Here is a 20,949-nt window from a genome sequence, read left to right as displayed (position 1 = left end):
ATGGATGTCTTCACAGGCATCTCAGATTCTCACATTCATCTGGCCACCATCTTGGCAGCTCCCTGTTCCCACCCCCATCCCCAGCAAACATTTCCTTATTCTCCAAAACTGGCACCACCATCCCCCTGGCTTGCTCAAACCCGGATCTGGGGGGCACCCTTTACCCCCTCCTCCCATGATATTCAGTGAGCCAATCCAAACTCTCAGTGGCGAAGAGCAGGCCTACCTGCATGGGCGGGCTGGTTCTGTTTGCCTGCTCAATGTCTCCATATGAAGTGCCCAATTGTAAGTGCCTGTCACTCTCTAGTCATGTGGACATCGTAAATGCCTGTCACTCTCTACTCATGTGTTTACATGCCCGATTAACTTGACAATTGCCCCTCACGTCTCACATCCAGGAGACACATCCATCACCAGGCTGCGTGCTGAAGGGGGGCTGTTGGTTACTCAGTAAAGTCGGTGGGTACCTCCCATTTCCAAGGATGCTCCCAGAGGCACCAGAAAGGGTAGGTCCCCTCCTCTGGGCCCCAATGGATGACCTCTGGAGGGGGTGGGACGTGGATTCTCAACTTGGTCTGACCTTGCCATCCAAATGGCTCTAGGTGAGCTGCTCATTAATTTGACAAATATTCATGGAGCACCTACCACCTGCCAAGTAAATAGTGAGGATCCAAAAGGAAGCAAAAACAGATGAGGTCCCTGCCCTCATGGAGTTGGGATTCTAGTGAGGGACTCAGATGTCATTTAAATAATCACACAAGCCATGATAATTAGACTCCTAGTGGGTTGTCTGAAGGACAAGTCTGAGTAGCAGTGAGAACTCATAAGAGAGGGATCTGAGAAGTCAGGATGGGGCCTCAGAGGAAGTGACCTTGAGTTGAGACCTGAGGATAAAGAGGAGCTGACCCGGTTAAGAGGGCGAGGAAGAGCCCTGGAAGAAGAGGGAACAGCATGTGCAAAGGACCCAAGAGATGCTCAGCATGCCTGGTGGGCTGGGTGGTGGGAGATGAGGCTGCAGAGATGTGCAGGGGCCCATCCGTGCAGTGTCTTGAGTCTCAGAGTGATGGGAAAGCATTTAAAAGCTTTGAATGGAGGCGACTCAACTTCCCTGGGTTTGAGACAACACATGGACATAAGAATGGAGCCCTTGGGAGGCTCAGAGCAGGAAGAGTTTCAGACACCATGGTGGTTCCATGTAGAATGAAGCAGGCAGGTCCCTAGACTTCATCTACACATGAGCTGGACCAGGTCTCTTGAAACTCCAAAGCTGTCCCAAATGGGTCTGACTCAGTAGTGGTAGAAGAGTACACTAGCTGGAGGGCCACCAAATGCCACCGCATGCTCCCGGGTTTCAAGGAGTCGCTCTGTATATTAGTCTCTTATGGCTGCTGTAACAAGTTACCACACTAAGTGGCTTAAAACAACAGATTTTAGGTATATACTAAAGGCCTGGTGCATGAATTCGTGCACTGGTGGGGTCCCTCGGCCAGGGGAGGGACTGAGGGAGGTTGGCCCAGCAGCAAGCTAACCAACAGCGAGTAATTGGGCTCCGTCATATTTATCTATCTATCTATATATATATATATATGACCTTCACAGTCCTGAAGCTCAGATGCCTGGGCCAAAGTCAGGGCCTTGGCAGGGCTGTTCTGGGTTCAGGGTGCAGGTGAACCAGATTCAGGGCTGTTAGGGCCCCAGCAGCAAGGCAGCAAGGTCTGGGTCAGTGCATATCATAGCTATTGGCCGGTCGTTCCGGTCATTAGGTTGTAATGGTCACTTATGCTTTATATATATATATATATGACCTTCACAGTCCTGAAGCTCAGATGCCTGGGCCAAAGTCAGGGCCTTGGCAGGGCTGCATTCCTACTGGAAGCTCTAGGGGAGGATCATCACCTTGCCGCTTCCAGTTTCTAGAAGCTTCCTGCATTCCTTGGCTTGTGACCCCTTCCTCCATCTTCAAGCCAACAGTGTAACATTTTCCAATCGTCCTATGATGCTGGCACTCCTGCCTCTGTCTTACAAGGACCCGTGTGATTACCTGGGGCTCACTGGTCATCTAGATGACCTCCTCATCTCAGAATCCCTAAATTAATTACCTCTGTGACGTCCCTTTAGCCAGGTCAGGTCACATATTCCCAGGCTGCAGGGATTAGGATGTGGGCACCTTTGGGGGGTTCATTACTCTGTCTACCATCCTCATGCCCCGGCCCCATCTGCCACCCAGGTTCTATTTCCGCCTGATGAGGCCTGAATGAAACGCCAGCCCTCCTTTCCAGCGCGAGGTCTGGGCGATTCCTCCCTGCCTGGCTGTGGATGTCAGACAAGCCAGGCTTTGGACTCTGATGGGTGCTCAACCCCGGGGAAGTGTGGACTCCCTACACACATGCACCAGACATTCACACCTACACACACACACACACACACACACACACACACTCAGATGTTAGAAATAGGAGGCAGCTATGATGCAGGCATTGGATGCCAGCTCTGGAGCGAGCTTGTTTGCGTCTGCCTTTGAACTTTGCTACTTCCTGGCTCTGTGACCCCAAGAAAGTTGCTTAGCCTTTCTGAGGCTTTATTTTTCATCTGTAAATTGGGGAAAACAAAGTCCTTACCTCCTAGGATTGCTGCAAAGGCAAAATGAGAGTGTTTGTAAAATGCCCGGAACATGTTAACTACTCAGTAACGGTTGCTGCTAATTATTTCTTCTGGAAATTTGTGGCTTTTATGACTCCCTGTACTAGCATTTTTTTCTATGTAGCCAGGGTGCTATAATCTAGCCAGGAAATCTGTCTTTCTAAAGCTTTTAAAGGGGCTGCGGTAACTAGAAGTTGACGGGACTCACGTGCCCATCTCTAAATATACATACAAGATGGTGCTTGTATCCACATGTGAGTACATAGGCCCACAGGCACACCTGTAGAGGCACATGTCCATGTGCACTTGTGTGCACACACATGCGTGTGCACAGTCAGCACCAACGTACAGACCACACTTTCCCATGCAGGGCTGTGCATACCCTGGCCTGGCAGGGCGCCCAGGCCCAGGGGCTGCCTTCCCCACACGAGGACAGAAGCCAACTGCAGGACCGATGGCGTGTGTCAGCTCACTCTCCCCGGAAAGGCCCAAGCAGCCTGGGAAACACGCAGGCAGCTGCTTCGAGCCCTCAGCCCAGCGCTGCTGCAGCGCCTTGCTGAACGGGGAGGGAAGCTAATGATGTGCAACTGCGCCGGGAAGGAGGCCCCACGCGGAGCACTGCGGAGCTCAGGAAGGCACCCCGCCTGGCACGGTGTGGTGCCAGGGGCCTGGGTACCGATTCCTCAGTCGGAGAGGGAAATAGCGAAAAGCTGGGTTCCACTGCTGATGGAACCACAGGAGCAGCTGCGAAAAGCTGGGTTCCACTGCTGATGGAATCGCAGGAGCAGCTGCGATTCGAGCAGCAGTTAAACATTACACAGCGATTCCTAAAAATGCGGCAAAGTGGGAGAGTGTGTGCCATGCTGTGAGAGAGAGAGAGAGAGGGAGAGAAAGAGAGAGACGCACACCCTCAATTCCAGAATCATGCTGCTTTCGCTCTCACCCTAATTGCCAAGTGGGGAGACATTACCGGTAACTTTATTAAATGTGGCATTTTCTGAAGTTAAGATCAGGCCATCTGCTGAGGACGGAGACGGGATTTAGAAACAGGAGGCAGCTGTGGCTGTTCTGGCCAGCGCTGCCTGAGAGCCCGGAGCAGGGCCTCTTGGGAACCTGTCCTGAAATGGCCGAGCCACTCTGTCAGGAAGCCATGCGGCGGTTATGCGGGCTGCGTGCATCTCAGACTCATTAATTCTCACGGTTGTTTATGACTGTCGTCACCTGGGGAGCCATAGAGCCCCATCCCTCCCCTTGATGGATGGGTGAATGGGATTCCTGCCCGCACCGCAGCACTTTGGGGAGGAGGGTCACCCCAACTCGGAGTTGGAGACACGGGAGCTAATGTGGTCACTGCCAGGCAAGGTGCTGGGTCATTACAAACCCGGGAACAGAACAGTAACCAGGTGCGGCGCTGAGCACTGTGCGTGCAGTGTTCTCCTTAAGTCATCTGCAGCCTGTGGGCCCAGCTCTATTATTCACTCCCATTTCACAGGTGGGGAAACCAAGGCACACAGGGGGAGCTGCCTACCCGAGGGCACTCAGCCGCCAGTGGCGGAGGTGGGATTGGAGGCAAGGTCTAGCTGCCAGATGCTGTTACCCTTGGTTCTGTTTCAGTTGCTTATGGCTGGGGCCCTTGCTAACCCTTCCACCTGCCCCGAGGGAATATCCGAGACACCCTCTAAATCAGCGGTTCTCAACCTGTGGGTAGCGACCCCTTTGGCGGTCGAGCGACCCTTTCACAGGGGTCACCTAAGACCATCCTGCATATCAGATATTTACATTATGATTCATAACAGTAGCAACATGACAGTTATGCAGTTGCAACGAAAATAATTTTATGGTTGGGTCACAACATGAGGAACTGTATTTAAAGGGCCAGAAGGTTGAGAACCACTGCTCTAAATGATCGTCTTCCCTACATCCCTGAAGTCATTTGTCAATGGCCTCCCCTCTCTGCACCCAAAAGGCAATGGGAGAAAGTGGAGAGACAGATTCAGGTTCACGCCTGGTTTGGCCATGGAAAGGCTGTGTGCCCCTGGGCAAGTGTCCTAACCTCACTGGGCTTGTTTTCTCGCTGTAAAGCAGAGACCATAGTCTGTCTTTAAGTGAAGACATGAAGATGAAAGGAAATACAGTGGGGCCTTGACTTACAAGTGTCCCGACTAGAGTTTTTCGAGATACGAGCCGTCTCTCGATTGATTTTTTGCTTTGAGTTGCGAGCTAAAATTCGGGTTACGATACCCCACTGCTAGTTGGCACAGCGAACGTCACAGTGAACGCCACATCAGCCCAGCATCACGTCTCACTGTAATGGTGAAAATTGATTTGACATACGAGTAATTTGAGTTACGAGCTCCGTCACGGAACGAATTAAACTCGTAAGTCAAGGCCCCACTGTATAACACATTTACAAGTTCCTAGCACAGTGTTGGGCAGCGAGTATTTGCCTGGCCTTTCTGTAGGGCAGCGGAGTAAGACTTAACTCTAGAGCCGGCCAGCCTGCGCTTGTAATTGCTTATTAACTGGATGACTCTGGGCAGGCTGCTGAACTTCCCTGTGCGTCAGTTTCCCCCTCTATAAAATGGGAATAACAGGATAGCCTACTACATAGGGTTGCTGTGAGGATGACAGAAATGAATCTACCTAAAGCTTTGCGCATGTGAACTAGGATCATGGTATGTGGTGGAGGGTTGCAGGGAAATCCCAAGTTTGCTTCTCCCTTTTTTGTGAACCTAACATAAGGGCCAGAGCGGTGGTTCTCAAAGGGGGTGCTGTTGCCCCCCAGAGGGCAGGTGGCACGGTCTGCAGACAGTTTTGGTTGTTGTATCTGGTTGGGGGAGGGGGGGTTACTACAGGCATCTGGTGGATGAAGGTCAGGGATGTTGCTAAAAAATCTACAATGCACAGAACAGTCCACCATAAAGAATGATCTGTCCCCACATGTCAATCGTGCCGAGGTAGAAGGAGCCTGGAGGCCGCACGGTCCAACCTCGCACCGTGAGACTCAAGTGGTTCCATGAGAGGCTTGGACAGTTGGGTCGAGGGTTCATTGAACACATGCTCCCTCTTACGCCAGACACTGACTCATGACGGAATTCAGAAGATTTCCGCTTTCTTGCACAAACAGAGTCCGTACAGGCTGTGGCACATGAGAAGGCATTGGCCCAATCCCTGAGGAAGCAGAGGGGCTGCTCAGCAGTTTCAACATTGGGGCTCAGAGTCCCCCCAAACCTGGCGTGACCTACGAATATTCCTTCTTAAAAATGCACAGAGACACATGCATCAATGTGTCTAAAATACCCGCCAGGACCCCTGAAACCTACCCACAGAAGGCCTGACTCCAGGTCAAAAAAGTGGGGAGTTCTTCCTTTAGAAAGAGGAGAGAGTGACCTGGCTGCTGGTCGGCTTGTCAAATCGCAGGAATGACGCCTACCTAATAAGCACTATTACTCACTTCTCCCGCTGTGCACATTTTGGAAAAATTCTGTGCCAGAAATACAGGGGATGATGGGACAGAGATGGAGAGGTGATAGGAACCCAGCAGATCCTGTCAACAACAGGTTGTGTCTCTCTGACTGCCTCTTCCATCACAGCATCTGGACAACCAAGGTTAATGACAAATCCTAATTACTTTTTTGGGGCCCATCTGTTTACGGATGGTGACCTCGAATGGAAGCCACCCGGCTGCCTGTCCCATCACAGGCAGGATCTGTGAGCAAATGCCTTTGAGAGGCTCCGGGCAGAAAGAAATATGATAAGGATGCAGAGGGTCCTACCATGGAGGGTGGGGGGAGGGGGAGGGAAGTTTTTTAAACCAAAAATTGCAGACACAAATTTTCCCAAGCAAATGTTTCATTCCAGCCTTAATACACATAAAAGTCCTGCGGACACCTCATGGGTGTGTGTCCAACTCACAAAGCCCCTTTGCACACTCAGGAGAAGTCCTCAGTGTCCATGCAGCCTGGCACCTCTGGCCACAGCTGATTGGATGAGGGGTGGGCACTCAGAGTGAGCTGAGCCAATCAGAGTTCCTTCCCTGGGAATTTGGAGTTCGGACTAAGAAAAGCTATAACCACTCGGGAGGTATCGCATGGCTATATTTTCTACCATGAGAGATGAGAAGCAGACCTTTCATGAGGTGAGGCTGTGTTCCTGTCCTCAAATCCCTAGAAATAGCTCTGAATCCTTACATTGAAATTTCCCTTGTTGTATAATGTGGTGGAGTCTCCCAAAGTGGCCACCATTAATGCCTTCCTATGGAGGCATAAGTCATTCTTCCACAAGCAGATGGGACCCATTTCCCTTCTCCAATAGCATATGGTTGACTAATACCCTACTAGTTTCAGACCCGGCTGTTAAGAACCCTGGATCTCTTGGGATGCACCTCCCATGTAAAGGAGCTCAGGCCAGACTATCAAACAAGGAACGAAAGGGACCACATAGAGCACACGTGGGCATGGACGTGGGCGTGAAGCTTCCTTGGACCTTCCAGCCCATCCCAGCCACCAGCCAAACGCAGCCGTGTCAGCAATCCCAGCCCATGCCATGTGGAGCAGAAAACCTGCCCAGCAGAGCCATGCCTGAATTCTTCAACTACAGAATTGTCAAAAATAACATACGGTTGTTGCTTTAAGTCACTAGAGTTAGGGTGCTTTGTTAATGTAGCCATAGATAACTTGAACCACCTTGCTGGAATTAATTTCCCTTCTGGCAAGCAAGCCAAGTGTCCTAACGAATATAGAAAGCCTGTAGCAGGCAGGGCGTGCAAAATAAACTCTGTTGTCCCACTTAGCTGTTGAATAAGGGGTGTGGGGGCACGATGAGGTGGTTATGAGTTTCCCCTCTTCTGGCCATCATCTCCCCTCTGGGGGCACTGATGACAGCAGAGCTGGGTTGTGGGCTGAGTGGTGACCAAAGGTTTAGACACCCCGTTGGGCAGAAGCAAAGGGGCTTCTAGAAGAGAACCAGCTCTGATCTGCTGGGGTGCCTGACTCTAGCAAAGCTGCCCCGGGAAGACAGCACCTCCTGGGAGGCCCGAGGGCGAGTCTCCCTGGAACTCTCAGAGCCACAGGAGCAGGAGACCAGCTATGGATGCACAAACAGGTCAATAAGACCTGAAAGGCATAGGGCCAGCATAGGAGGAGCTGCGGCTTCTAGCTCCCAACGTGTCCCCTTCAGACCCGAGCCTTTCAAACGTCCATGCACCGCAGTCTAGAAATTTTGGGCCAGAACTTCAGGAAAGACACCTAACAGCTAAGAGCATACTTCTGAGGACCAGCCCAGCAGGACGTACGTCTTCACTCCACGTGACCTTAGGGAGGGACCTGACCTCACTAGCAACATGGGGATAATAATAATAGCATCTACTTGACAAGGTTGAGAAAAGCAGTTCAAGGGTCAATCCATATGACGTTTTGTTATTGTTGTTGTTGTTATATATATATATATATATATATAGAGAGAGAGAGAGAGAGAGAGAGAGAGATCTATATATATATATGTATGTATAGATATATATAGATGTATATGTATTTGTTGATTTCAGAGAGGAAGGGAGAGGGAGATAGGAACATCAGTGATGAGAGAGAATCGTTGGTCGGCTGCCTCCTGCACGCCCCTCACTAGGGATAGAGTCCACAACCTGGGCATGTGCCCTGACCGGGAATGGAACCATAACCTCCTAGTTCAAAGGTCAACGCTCAACCACAAGGCCACACTGGCCGGGCCATATGACGTTTTGAGGCTCAGGGTTTGGCACATAGTAAGTGCTCGATAAATGGCACCCAGGATGGTGATGATTTGTTATGTGTATCAACAGTGACTTCACACCTCTGTAGATGGCTTTCACTCAGGTAACAGGAAGAGGACTCAGCACAGAGAGATGGGTGTCTGGACCCAGAATGGGGCACAGAAACAGCTGCTATTCTAACAGTTAGAAGGAGTTCACTCGCTCAGAGGAGCAGGTAACCCCAGGGTCCAGGGGACTCCAGCAAACACCCCAACACGTAGTCTGATCAGGAGGGTCCTGAGAGTCAGACTGACCACTTCACTGCGGGTGGAGAAGTTGAGGCTCCCAAAGCTTATTCACTGGGAACCTCAGGTTCTGAAGTGGGGGCCCCAGTGGCACCCCGGTTTCAGCCTCACTCCGCATCTGACGTATCGCTTTGCTTTTATCTGGCTCCTCTCTGATCCTCTCCCAGGGAAGCGTGGGAAGAACTGGAACGAGGGCAGGTTCGAGCTCTTCAGACACAAATAGCACTGGGCTTGCCTCTGGCGATGCTTCTAAGGAGGTCTTGCTGCTGGAAACAGCCGCAGCCAGAATCCCTGCCCCAACTGCCGCCCCCACCCGGGTGAAAACACAGCGTCTCAGCAAAGGGAGGATCGGCCACCGAAGGCTCGGCCCAGCTTCCCTGGGAGCCTCCCCGATCTCCCTCCACGGAAGCCGGCTGCTGGAATTCCAGGGCTTGCCAAGCAGGAGTCTCGGGGCATAAATTCTAGAACAGAGGCCTCGGCCAGTGACCAAACCTGAGCTTCCACAGAAAGTTCATTGATAAACGATTGCCGCCATTTAATGAGCTCTGCCCCAGGCAGTGCGTGAATCCGTCGCATGTTATACCCTCGCTGAGAAGGATATAGCATGTGCTCATGTTATCCCCACTTTGCAGAGGAGGAAACCGAGGCATGAGGAGGTAAATGGCTTCCTTACGGTCACACAGGGGTCAGTGGTAGGCCTGGGATTTGGACCCAGGTCTTTGACTTTAGGGCCCTAGTGGTTAACCACTGTGCTACTCCATCCTGTCACCAGGTGAGTTAAGGCAAATCACCAGACATGGAGGACAGGCAGGCAACCCATCTACCCTGTCCTAGGATGTTCAAGCTAACACCTTCTCAGGCCACAGAGACACTACCCACACCTCAACTTTTACCACCAGAGTCAGACCAATGGCCATGTTCATATGAGATGGGCATCACAGCTGATTGGACGAGAGAGAGCACCTGACATAAAGCAGCCAATCAGAGTGCCTTCCCTGGGAATTTGGACCCTAAACTACAGGATTCTAAACCCTCCAGCCTCTTGGCCACAGGGGATGGCGAGGGAAATTAGGAGGCAGCACTGTCTGGCATATTCGCTCATTCCCTCAACAAATATTTTCGTGCACACTGATTATGTACCAGGCTCTGGAGATTCAGTGGTGAACAAAACAGGCAAGCATCTCTACCCTTGGGAACCTTATCTAACAGAGAGAGATAAACAATCGTCAAAGTAAATATGTAAATATAAAATATGTTAGCTGGTGCTAAGTGCTATTCAGGAAAAAGGCTGAGAGGAATTCTTGCTTCCAAAGGTTTATCCTTAACACACATATCCCCCTTCCCACAAGGCACAGGCCCACAATCTCCTTCCTCCCCATCAGAAAAACCCCATTCCCCCTCTGGAATAGCTCCCTCCCCAGATAAGTGCCTCCCCACCCTCCTCCTCCAGCCCTCCAACCTCATGTGAGATTCCAGTTCTGCCTGGGTGGGTGGCCTGGTGGGTCACAGACGGCAAGGCGCAAAGGCAGCCCCCCTCCAGCCCAGCGCCCCGCCCTGAGCAGCGCAGCCTCCAGGCCCCGCCTCCAGGACCGTGGAATGGATGGAAGTGTCAGGCCTCACCCGATCCGCGCCTGCTCCATCTCTTCCATTTTCTCGGCCCGGGCGATCACCCTGTTGATAATTTCCTTCTCCTCATCTGTCAGCTCTTCCTGCTTCCTCTGTCTGTCGGGCTGACCACTGGGATGGACGGACCAGCCCGCCTGGAGCCTGAAAGGTAATTTGGGAAGGCGTGAGGCTGGACAAGAAACCCAGTGGGCATGTGGAGTTGTGGTTAGACCCCAGGCCCTGGGGTCGGGTAAACCCCCAGTTCACATCTTTGCCAAGAAACTCCCTGGCTGGGAGACTCTGGGCTAAAGAATCGTCTCTCTCAGAGCCTCAGTTTGCTCATCAGTACAATGGGTTTAGTCTCATTATGGGCTTAGCACACATTTGCAGGAAGCTCACGGAAACCTGGAGGACAAGGGTGTTCTCAGGAGAAGATTCCAGAGCAGCAGACCAACAACAGAAAGTGTACAGGAGCCAATTCTGGGAGGGCAGTCAGAAGCCCTGGGCTCCAGGTAGACCCCAGCCCCTGCCTGGCACAAAGATGTTGGGTTCGAGCTACAGATTTAAAAAATAACGCATTTACAGCAGTTGCCAATGAGGCTTATAAAAATCCCCTGATTTCACATAAACATCCAGATTTCCAGCCTCAGAAGCTCCCGGAGCAGGTTGAGTTTCATCCTGTGTTCTTCTTGGCTTTTCTAAACAAGCAAACACGGACTTCGCACCTCCTGGGCACCACACTGCCTCACTCAATCCTCTCATCATCCCTACAAGACTGGGACTCTCATACATTTACTGGCGAGGAGACGCAGATATGGAGAAATTAGACCATTTCCCCCACATTGCATGGCCAGGAAGTGGCGGAGGTGAGATTCGAACCTGGGCCGCCTGTGCACTTAACCTCCACAGTACGAAGGGGACTGAGTGCCCACCCGCGCGGCCCCAGTGACGGTGCAGAGGACCAGAGGCTGCTGATGGGGAGCCGAGGTCTATGGCACATTATGATCATCTCCACGGATGACACGCTCCACGCCCCCGGACACTGGGGCGCATCACCCGAGTGGAATGCAGGGTTAAACACTAGGAATTGCTGGTCCCTGTTGTGGTGGTGGTGGTGGGGGGGGACTAATAACTAGAGTCCTCCAGAGCCAGCACGCCATTAGCTGACCGCCTCTATGACTTCCACTGCTCTACTCTCGCCAGCAGCCATGAAATTTAGAGAAGGAAGAGTTTGAAAGCGAAGGGAAGCAGGTGTCCGGGGCCAAGTCTTGTTGGGAGAAAGGGGAGGAGGGCGAAATTCTGGTGGAAACACACCTTGCCTTGGAGTCAGGGCCTCTGGGGATGAACAAATAAATGTTAAACAGTCTCATCCCCTCTGCTCAATACCCTCCAGGGGCTTCTCATTGACTTTGAAAAAAAACCCACAATGCACAGAGGTTGCACAACATTGTGATAACGCTGAAGGCCACTGAATTGTACACTGTAAAATGGTTGGGTTTATGTTCTGTGAATTTTACCTTGGTAGAAATAAAAGTCAGTCTTCTTGCCCATCTGCAAAGTCCCACCTGATCTGTCCTTAACCTGCCTCCGTCCTCATCACCCCCTTACTGCATCCCGGCATCGCTGGCCTCCCTGCTCAATCTCAAAGACTGAAACCTTGTTTTTGCCTCAGGGCCTTTGCACTTGCTGTCCCCTTTCCAGGAAGACTTATCCCCCCAGAGATCCCCATGGATGGCTCCTTCTCATCATTCAAATCTGGTTCAAAAGTCAACTCAGAAAGGCCTTCCTTGATCCCTCACTGTCCAGGTTCATTTTCTTCATTGCACCCATTGCTAATTGAAAGTATCTTTTTAAAGAATTATGTTGTAAAGAAAAAGGAGGAGGAGGAGGAGGAGGAGGAAGAGGGGAATCTTTGTCAATCTACAAAAGCCTGTGTGCCTCTGATGACTCTCTTACACCCCTGCCATGACATGACAGCAAGCCCAGGACAGAATGTTGGAGGATGAGAGGCCTGTGGAGCAGAGCTGAGTCATTCCAGCCACAGCCATCCTAGATCAGCCAACCCTTTGCCACATAAGCGAGTCCAGCCAAGATCAGCAGAGCCACCAACTGAGCCCAGATTCCTGGAAACAAGTAATTGTTCTACACCACAGAGTTTTAAGATAGTTTGTTACACAGCAAAAGCTAGCTGATACAGTGCCCACTACGAAAACAACAAACAAATGAGAAGCTTGCTAGACTCCCTACATTTACTTTGCAGTTTGGTATTATTTTAAATTACAGTCGCACAAGGTTCACCATGATGTATTTAATGCTATCAGCTACTAAAGGTCCTTCTCCAGAGCCACTCTCACCTGTCTTATCTATTTAGCTTCGGAATAAAATATTAATCAAAGAGTTTCACTGCTAACAAAAAGCCTACAGATCACTGCAACTGACCTGCTCATTTTCCAGGTGCCTGCCCCTCAGAGGAGGGAAGGGAGTGGCCGAGAAACATGTGTGGAGCCAGTACGCTCAGGGGCTCAAGAAACCAGCATCCTGGACCTGCTTGATCGCTACCTGAAGGTACCTGCTCAGGTGCATCAAGAGAGGGTCAGAAGGAACCCTCCACCAGTGGCCCCACATACAAAAGGAATGAGTCCTAACTCCAGGTGGAAGCCCCTCACAGATGTTTCTCCCTAAATATCTGCCCAGGGCAGACTCCCACCTCCTGTCTGCCTCCCGCCTTAATTCTTTATTTCATGCACACAATAGTCACGTAATAAATACCCACCAGATGTCTCTTTTAACAAATTATAACTCCCAAAAGGAGTGCGATGATGGAAGTGCTGTTGGGGCACCGAGACTCTGAAGCATTACACGGTGGTGCTGTGCAGAAAATTAATCCTTTTTCTTTCCTTTATTCTTCTCACCCCTTCCCTTCCCCCAGGATGCCAGCACAGGCAGGTGCCAGCAGGAAGTCGCTTTACAGCTCAGTGAATGAGATTTTAATGAATCCTAGAGGAAAGGATGGGGAAGGAAGGGCAGCCACACCACAAAATGTTTTCCACATGCCCTGGAGGTATACAGGCCCTTTCAGATGAAATTTGCCCCCACCAGATTAAAGGGGGTGCAGAAGGAAGCCAGGGTCCCCCCGAACCCCCTTTAAAATGCTAAGGGAATCTAAGGCTCCTGCTAATCTGGTAAGCCAGACCCAGCTCCACTTGGTTCTGCTAAAATTCCATGCTCTCTCACTTTTGGACTTTGCACACGCTGTTCCTCTACCTGGAACTCATCTGTCTCTCCTTTCACTTGACCCCACCTTACATTCCACTTCCCCCATCATGACGCCCAGGACTGTGCTAGATGCCCTCCTGTGCTTTCTCAGCCCACCGTGACTGCACACTGGGGGATATTTGTTGGGGACTGACTGTTTATTTGTTTGTAGACCCCGCTAGACACATACTCATACTTTGGCTATCCCTGTATTCCTGGTGCTTAAGACAGTGAGTGCTTGATACGTAGTAGACATTCAGTGAATATTTGATAATGAAGGAAGGAACAGAGAAAGGGGGGAGAAAGGAGGGGAGGAGGGAGTGAAAGAGTATGGTCATAGACTCTACCTTTCAACTCTTGTATTCTTGAAGCTTCTATGAGCCTCCAGACCCTCTGCAGTCATGAGCTTCTCTCTTGTGATATTCATATCTATAATCTGACAATGTCTCAACATCTCTCCCTGGCATGTCTGAATAATACACTCACCATACTCATAAGAAGCAGATCTAATCTGGCCAGAATCTTACCGGCCAACAACAGAAAGTGTAGAACATTCCAACAGCCTTTAGCCATCAACTTGTCCAAAGCTCCCATTTGACAGATGGACAAACTGAGACACAGAACCGGGGAAGTCATTTCCTGGGGTCACCTGATCGATGTTAAGAAAACCTTTAGAGGATTTTGGGCCCAGTGATGTGGTCCAAAAGAGCTGAACAAATTATGCAAGTGATATATACGCACACTGTATATACACAAATATACACGCAAGGTAAATATACGTATGGATACGTATGTATAATGTATATACACAACCTACAGGGTAAGGCAACGTTGTGATTCACACCCCCCAACCCCACCCCCCGCGTTGTGCTCAGTGGGCGTCACAGTTCACGGAGCTCTCCCATGCACCTCATTGGATGCTACGTCCACCTGGTGGGGGAGGAAGGACAGGGTTACCCTGCCTGTCTTGCAGGGGAGACAGCCAGGGCTCGGGAGGTGAAAGGCATGTCCACGGCCCCACCGACGTCGAGTCCCAGAGCAGGACTCACTGGGTCTTCCGACGCCAGACCCCACGCTCTGCCTCTGGGTCTGTGCTAACTCCCCATCGTGGGGAGGACAGACGCCTTCCCTTCCGTGGGTTCTCAGTGTGCTCCCAACCACCCGCGCCCTGTTGCTCTGCAGCCGACTGCTCACTGATTGGACCTGGCATCCCACTGGTCATGCCTGTTTGGGAAATGAATCCCATTGAAAAGACACAGGTTGTGAGCAGAGGAGGACCTCTGCGCGAAGGGCAGCTCACCGGGAAATCGGGCGACCTCCCCTGAGGGGGCAGGGATGGCATGCATAGTGCGTGACTTCCCCTGAGCTCCGTCCTGCTCATCACCTTTTATTAATGGAAGCAGTTGTTTCAGTTAATATTTTCTTTATGTCGGAGCAGAGCTCCCAGGCAAAGGCTGTGGAAACAGGGCACTGAGTGGTCACCAAACTTGTTGAAATGCCACAAGAATGAAATTGAGGGCTCCCCTAGGGAACCTGTCCGTCCTTTCATCAACCTACTTTCTGAAATTTCGTAATTCTTTTTCTCAAAAGGGTTTTTTTTTAAAAAAAAACCACTTAAATTTCTTTTTCAGATATATAAAATATGCTAGTTCCTTTTCCGACCAACTGTCTTGTAGGGGCAGGCCACTTAGATCAGAAAAGATATGCTAGCCCTGGCCGGTTGCTCAGTGGTTAGAGTGTCAGCCCCGAGTGTCGGCCCGTGGACTGAAGGGTCTTGGATGCGATTCTAGTCAAGGGCATGTACCGAGGTTGCAGGTTCAATCCCTGGCCCTGGTCGGGCGTGTGCATGAGGCAACCAATCGATGTGTCCCTCTCACATCCATGTTTCTCTCTCTCTGTCTCTCCCCCTCCCTTCCACCCTCTCTCTCTAAAAATCAATGGAAAAATAACCTTAAGTGAGGATTAACAAACACACAAAGAGAGCTATAATCCAGTTGGTGGAGAAATAAAATAGTAGCATAAAATACTCACTGTTCTTTATCACTGGCGGGAGGCAGAGAAAGGAGAGAAAGAAAGAACAAAGTTAGGAAAGAAATCTCATCATGAGAGCAGCACCACCACCAGGGGGTTTAAACGACAAGGACCGGCTTCCATCTTCTCCCCCAAATCATGGCGATCGGGTTGCGGCTCATCCAAAACAAGGTCACTGCAGGGTGGGCTGGTAAAAGCCAGGGCTGGGATTAAAATGACCCATCAGCTCAGTGTATTGATGAACCGAGCTGATCATTTATGCCTTTCAATAATGGGCCTGGGGTCCTAAAGAGAAATCACTTGGTGACACGGCCAACATCATCCTTGGCCCTTGTTGTTCCGAACACTTTGAGGAGGGCCCGAGCCCTGAGCAGGAACCGGTTCCTCCCGAAGCAGAGCTTTCAGTGGCCCAGGCTGAGGGGGGAGACCAGCAGCCCCATCTACCAGGTGTGTGACCTTACACAGACACCCCCCCTATGTCCTCTCTTTGTGCCTCAGTTTCCCCCTCTGGTCTCTGGCACTCTCTCGCTGGCAGACTTCAAAGCTATAGAGCTGCGTGACCTTCCCAGCAGTTCTCCCCAAGTTTTCCCAACATAAAGAGCTAAACTAGCCCAGCTGGTGTGGCTCAGTGGTTAAGCATTGACCCATCAACCAGGAGGTCACGTCTTTATTAGCATTACAAGAGAGATAGGGAGATATTAAAAATTTTAGAGAAGTGATATGATCATATGTATGTATATATATATATATTTTTTTTTTTTAAAGAGTTAAACCACTGCCCACCCTCACCAGACGCAGGTTCCTTTGCCTTTTTCAAACACCCTCACATGTTTCAAACACCTTAGACTCAAGGAGGCTGTAGTATGTATGCAGGAGGCAGCCAATCAATGATTTCTTCTCATCACTGATATTTCTATCTCTATCTCTCCCTCTCACCTCCTCTCTGAAATCAATGGAAAAAAAATATATAAATATATATAATCTTTTTAAAAGAGTTAAACCACTGTCCGCCCTCACCAGACGCAGGTTCCTTTGCCTCTTTCAAACACCCTCACGTGTTTCAAACACCTTAGACTCAAGGAGGCTGAGAGAGGAAGGCATCTGAGAATCACAAAAGCAGTGAGCGTGTCTGGCTAGCCAGCAGTTAATGAAGACTGGCCGTCTTAATTTCCCGGAGAAAGACATCACAAGCACCCGCATCACCGCTGCAGCCAACGAGAGAGCATGCGTGATGACTGTAATCCACCCTGTAGCATGTGTGGGAAAACAATTTTTTTTAAATATATATTTTATTGATTTTTTACAGAGAGGAAGGGAGAGGGATAGAGAGTTAGAAACATTGATCAGCTGCCTCCTGCACACTCCCCAGTGGGGATGTGCCCGCAACCAAGGTACATGCCCTTGACCGGAATCGAACCCGGGACCCTTGAGTCCGCAGGCTGATGCTCTCTCCACTGAGCCAAACCGGTTAGGGCAGGAAAACAATTTTAATATCCCAAGGACATGCAGGAGCGAGCCGGCCGGCCATGTGCACGGAGAATGCCAAGCTGTTTCCCGGCAGCCCGGGCGCACTGCTAATGAAACTGCATCCAGGCTGTCGGGATCATTCTCATCTCAGCGTAAAGCAAATTGTCTGGCCTTGTACCGACGGAAGGAAACTCTCGGATGCGTGGGATTTTAATTAACTGACGTTTCAGAAATAAAATAAAGGTTACCCCATCCACCCTTCGGGCAACTGTTTATCTTCCAGAGACACGCTGTTAGGTGGGTAGAATATTTTCTGCAAAATAAGTCGGGGCCCAAGGGGGCATCATGGGAAGGGCTTGGGAGAGTAGGTGTATTTCTGGTGGAAGTTTAGAATGACATACCCGGCCTTGGCCCGGTAGCTGTTGATTAGAGCATTGTCCAGATACGCAAAGGTTGCGGGTTGGATACCCGGTCAGGGCACATGAACACATACACAGTGGAAACATAAGTGAAACCACAAATCGATGTCTCTCTCCCTCCCTCCCTTCCTCCCTCTCTGTAAAAAATCAATTTTAAAAAACTAGAACAATTCTACATATATATTTTTAAAAAGCAGGAAAATCAGTGGGGAAGTTCCCATGACAAAGCTCCCACCGGGTTCCTTTGCCCCCGCCCGGGAGAGACTCCAGGTCTTTGCTTGCTATTCCTGTCCTCCCTGGAGAGCGCAAATCCCAGGCCCGAACCGACCCAGAACCAGCCCCTCCCAAGACGACCCGGGACTTACTTGGACTGAAGGGGCCGGTCGCTGGGACACACCCAGCGGCTGGAGCTGCTGCTGACCACGGTGTCGGTCATGGCAGATGTCCCGTGCGCCTGGAACACAGTCACCACAGAGGCCGTCACCCAGAGCTTCAGCCGTGTCTCCGCTCCCAAGGCCCTGGTCCGCGCCCAGCACTCGGGGACACAGAGAGGATGGGACCTCACCCAGCTTGTCCTCTTCCCTGATGGGGAGCCTCAGGCCTCAGGCCCCAGAGGGAAGTTCCTGCTGGAGGTCCCAGCTCCCTCCTGCAGGAATGGATCAGAGCTAAAGATCCTGCCCTTGACCCCACATTCTTCTGAGTCAAGGTCACGTGCCCAGCAAGGGTAGGGGCAGTGTTCCCAGGGGCCCCCCAATTTCCCAGAAGCTCTGGTTACAGCACAGCCTTGTCCCGGAGAAGCTGAACAGGTGAAAAGTTGGGAGGGGACACAGAAGGACCTTGTGCTAGATGGACCCGCATTTGGCTTAATGCTCTGCTGTCATTGCCTTGAAATTCTTAGTAATTTGGGGGCATGGGGCCTTGCATGTTCACTTTGCAGCCAGTCCTGAGTATGGTCTATAGTAGATGCTCAATAAACCCTCAGTATGTCGCAGAGCTCAGTGAGTGCAGTGGGCACTCAATCCGTCCTCCGGTAAGTGGCAGGGCCAGTCCTGGCTCCTGCTCTGCCCACCTCCACCCCTTGGCGCTAACTTGACACCACCCTGCGTCTTAAACTGCCTCCGGAGACCCCATCCCACACCCCAAAAAGCCAGAGTCAAAGCCCCCCTTCTTTCCCCTTTCCATTTTGTTCTGCCTACTTCTCCTTCAGTGCTGTTTGCTGAGGAACCCTGCCTCCATCCCAGAATCTCAGCAGGTTTTAGCTGAACTGAAAACAACTCTTGAAACACATTTAACTCCCAGTCACAGCTCCACTCAACGGGGCGGGGCTGGGCCAGCTTTAGGGGGGGCTTGGGGTGCTGCAGGGGACCTGTGTGAGCTCAGCGGTCTGCGTGGAGTTCAATACCACAGTCAGCCTCGCCTCCCCCACCCCCCACCCCCACCCCACAGTCTTGGAATTAAACCAGATGCTTCCCAGCAGAACAGGCAGCTGCCAGCTGGATGGTATGCACGCACTTCCATCTCTGTCTCTGTCCCTGTCCCTCCCTCCCTCCCCTGAGCCCAGCCCATCACTGCTCAGTTAGGGATCTGGGAAAACTCACTCAGACTATCTGACGGGGTGGGGGGTGAGCTTACACAAAGGGCCTCAAATGGGGGTGGTTGCAGGTCCACAACGGGATCCAGGCAGAAAGCAGGTTTTGCTTGGCCCATGCAGTGTTTTTTAAAAGTGAAGTTAAGCCAATGCTTTAAAAGCACAGGTTCTAACTGAAAAATACAGATTGCCATCTTCTCTTGAGAAACGGGAAGAATCAAGAAGTATTTATAACCCTAGTCGGTCGCTCAGTGGTTAGAGCACCGGCCCTCGGACTGAAGGGTCGAGGGTGTGATTCCGGACGAGGGCACCTACCTTGGTTGCAGGCTCGATCCCTGGCCCCAGTTGGGGCAGGTGCAGAAGGCAACCAATCAATGTGTCTCCCTCACATAGATGCTTCTCTCTAGATATCTCTCCTCCCTTCCACTCTCTCTAAAAATCAATAGAAAAAATATCCTGGGGTGAGGATTAACCAAAAAACCATTTTTTAAATAGAACATCTACTACTAGATGCCAGACACTATTCTAGACACTGGGGATACAACATTAAAACAAACACCTGTTACCTTGTTACTCAGCCTTCCAGCAGGAAGACAGACAACAACCCAACAGGTCAAATACAAGACGTGCCAGCCAATGCTGTGCACTTTAAAGGTAAATAAAACAGGGAAAAGGGACTGGTCATGGACGACTGACACTAAATAGGTGATCAGAAGGGCTCTCTGAGGCGGAGCATTCCAGGCGGCGGGGAAGCAAGTGCAAAGGCCCTGGGGTGGGCACGTGCTCCGTAAGCTGGAAGCGCCCTCTCCCCATTGGTGTTGTTAAGCTCAAAGCACAGAAGCCTGGGGCCGATCCTGGTGGCCTTTGCCACCACGGCCACCACGTGGGAAAGACTGGCCAAAGGATGGAAGTAGAGCTGAGAGATGGAGGAAGACTGGTGCCTGATAATGAGCTGGAATGCTGGATCTAGCCTTGCCTGAATCTACTAGGGCCTTCTTGGATACCATGAGCCAGTATATTCCTTCCCCGCCCCCTCCCTCCTTAAGTCAAATTTAAAGTGAATTTCTGCATCGCACCCCTCCTGAACTCTCTGTGTGTCTTCATCGACCAGCTACCTTGGATCTAACTTCCACCAGGACTGGTTGCGTCTGGAAAAAAGTACACCAGCCACTCCCTGTAGCCCCTCCGGCCACCTCAGAGGCCCGGCCACCCGAGCCCGGCCTTGCAGGAGGACAGGAGTCACTTGTGAAACATCCACACCGGGGCCTGCTGAGACCCTGCACTGACTATTCAAATTCAGCGACAATCAGCGGCACTAATTAAAAGCAAAACTAAATACTTAATAAGACAAATGAGGTGGCAGCATTTAAAGTCCGGATGAGAGAGCTGGCAGTAATTAAAAATAAAGATTAATTTCTCTGCCTTCTCTAAAAAAATGTGTGTGTGTGTGTGTGTGTGTGTGTGTGCGCGCGCGCACGTGTGTGTCCAGAAAAGGCTTTGGTTTGTTAATGTACAAAATGCCATGGGAACAAACAGGTGATGGGAATGGTTCTGCCTAGGAGAGGGGTCAGGGGAGTCTTCCCAGATGAGGGAAATTGGGGCTGGCTCTTGAAGGATGAGCTGGAGCGTGCAAGACATGAAGGATGGAGGAAAGGATGAGGGGAACTGAGGAGCAAGGCTCAGAGGCGTCAGTGGACAGGAATGTTTAGGGAGCAGAGAAACCCATGAGGATGGAGCCTGGGGTGATGGGAGGGCAGGGAGGAGGGGGAAACAGGACTGAAAAGAGAGAGAGGGGGGCCAGCGATGAACTCGTTACTGCGGCTCAACCACCACAGTGTGGAGCGTCCCCAGCACTTTCCACGCAGACCATCCCTCCTTCCACTTAAAGACCCGGAAACCGAGACCGCATGC

General features: G+C 51.1%; 1 protein-coding gene across 1 annotated transcript in view; it reads right to left on the bottom strand.

The window, feature by feature from the left end:
- RPH3A (rabphilin 3A) overlaps positions 1–20,949 on the bottom strand; it is an 82,906-nt gene that overhangs the window by 48,490 nt on the left and 13,467 nt on the right. Inside the window, exons 3-5 of the mRNA XM_006768935.2 lie at positions 17,816–17,904; positions 15,565–15,576; positions 10,294–10,440 (exon numbers count right to left, since the gene is read on the bottom strand). Coding sequence (XP_006768998.1) covers positions 10,294–10,440; positions 15,565–15,576; positions 17,816–17,886 — 230 coding nt within the window. The 5' untranslated portion in view covers positions 17,887–17,904. The remainder of the gene's footprint in view (positions 1–10,293; positions 10,441–15,564; positions 15,577–17,815; positions 17,905–20,949) is intronic.

This window comes from Myotis davidii, unplaced genomic scaffold, assembly GCF_000327345.1.
Source record: "Myotis davidii unplaced genomic scaffold, ASM32734v1 scaffold223, whole genome shotgun sequence".
Classification (NCBI taxonomy): Eukaryota; Metazoa; Chordata; class Mammalia; order Chiroptera; family Vespertilionidae; genus Myotis; species Myotis davidii.
This window is presented reverse-complemented; position numbering and strand designations above follow the sequence as displayed.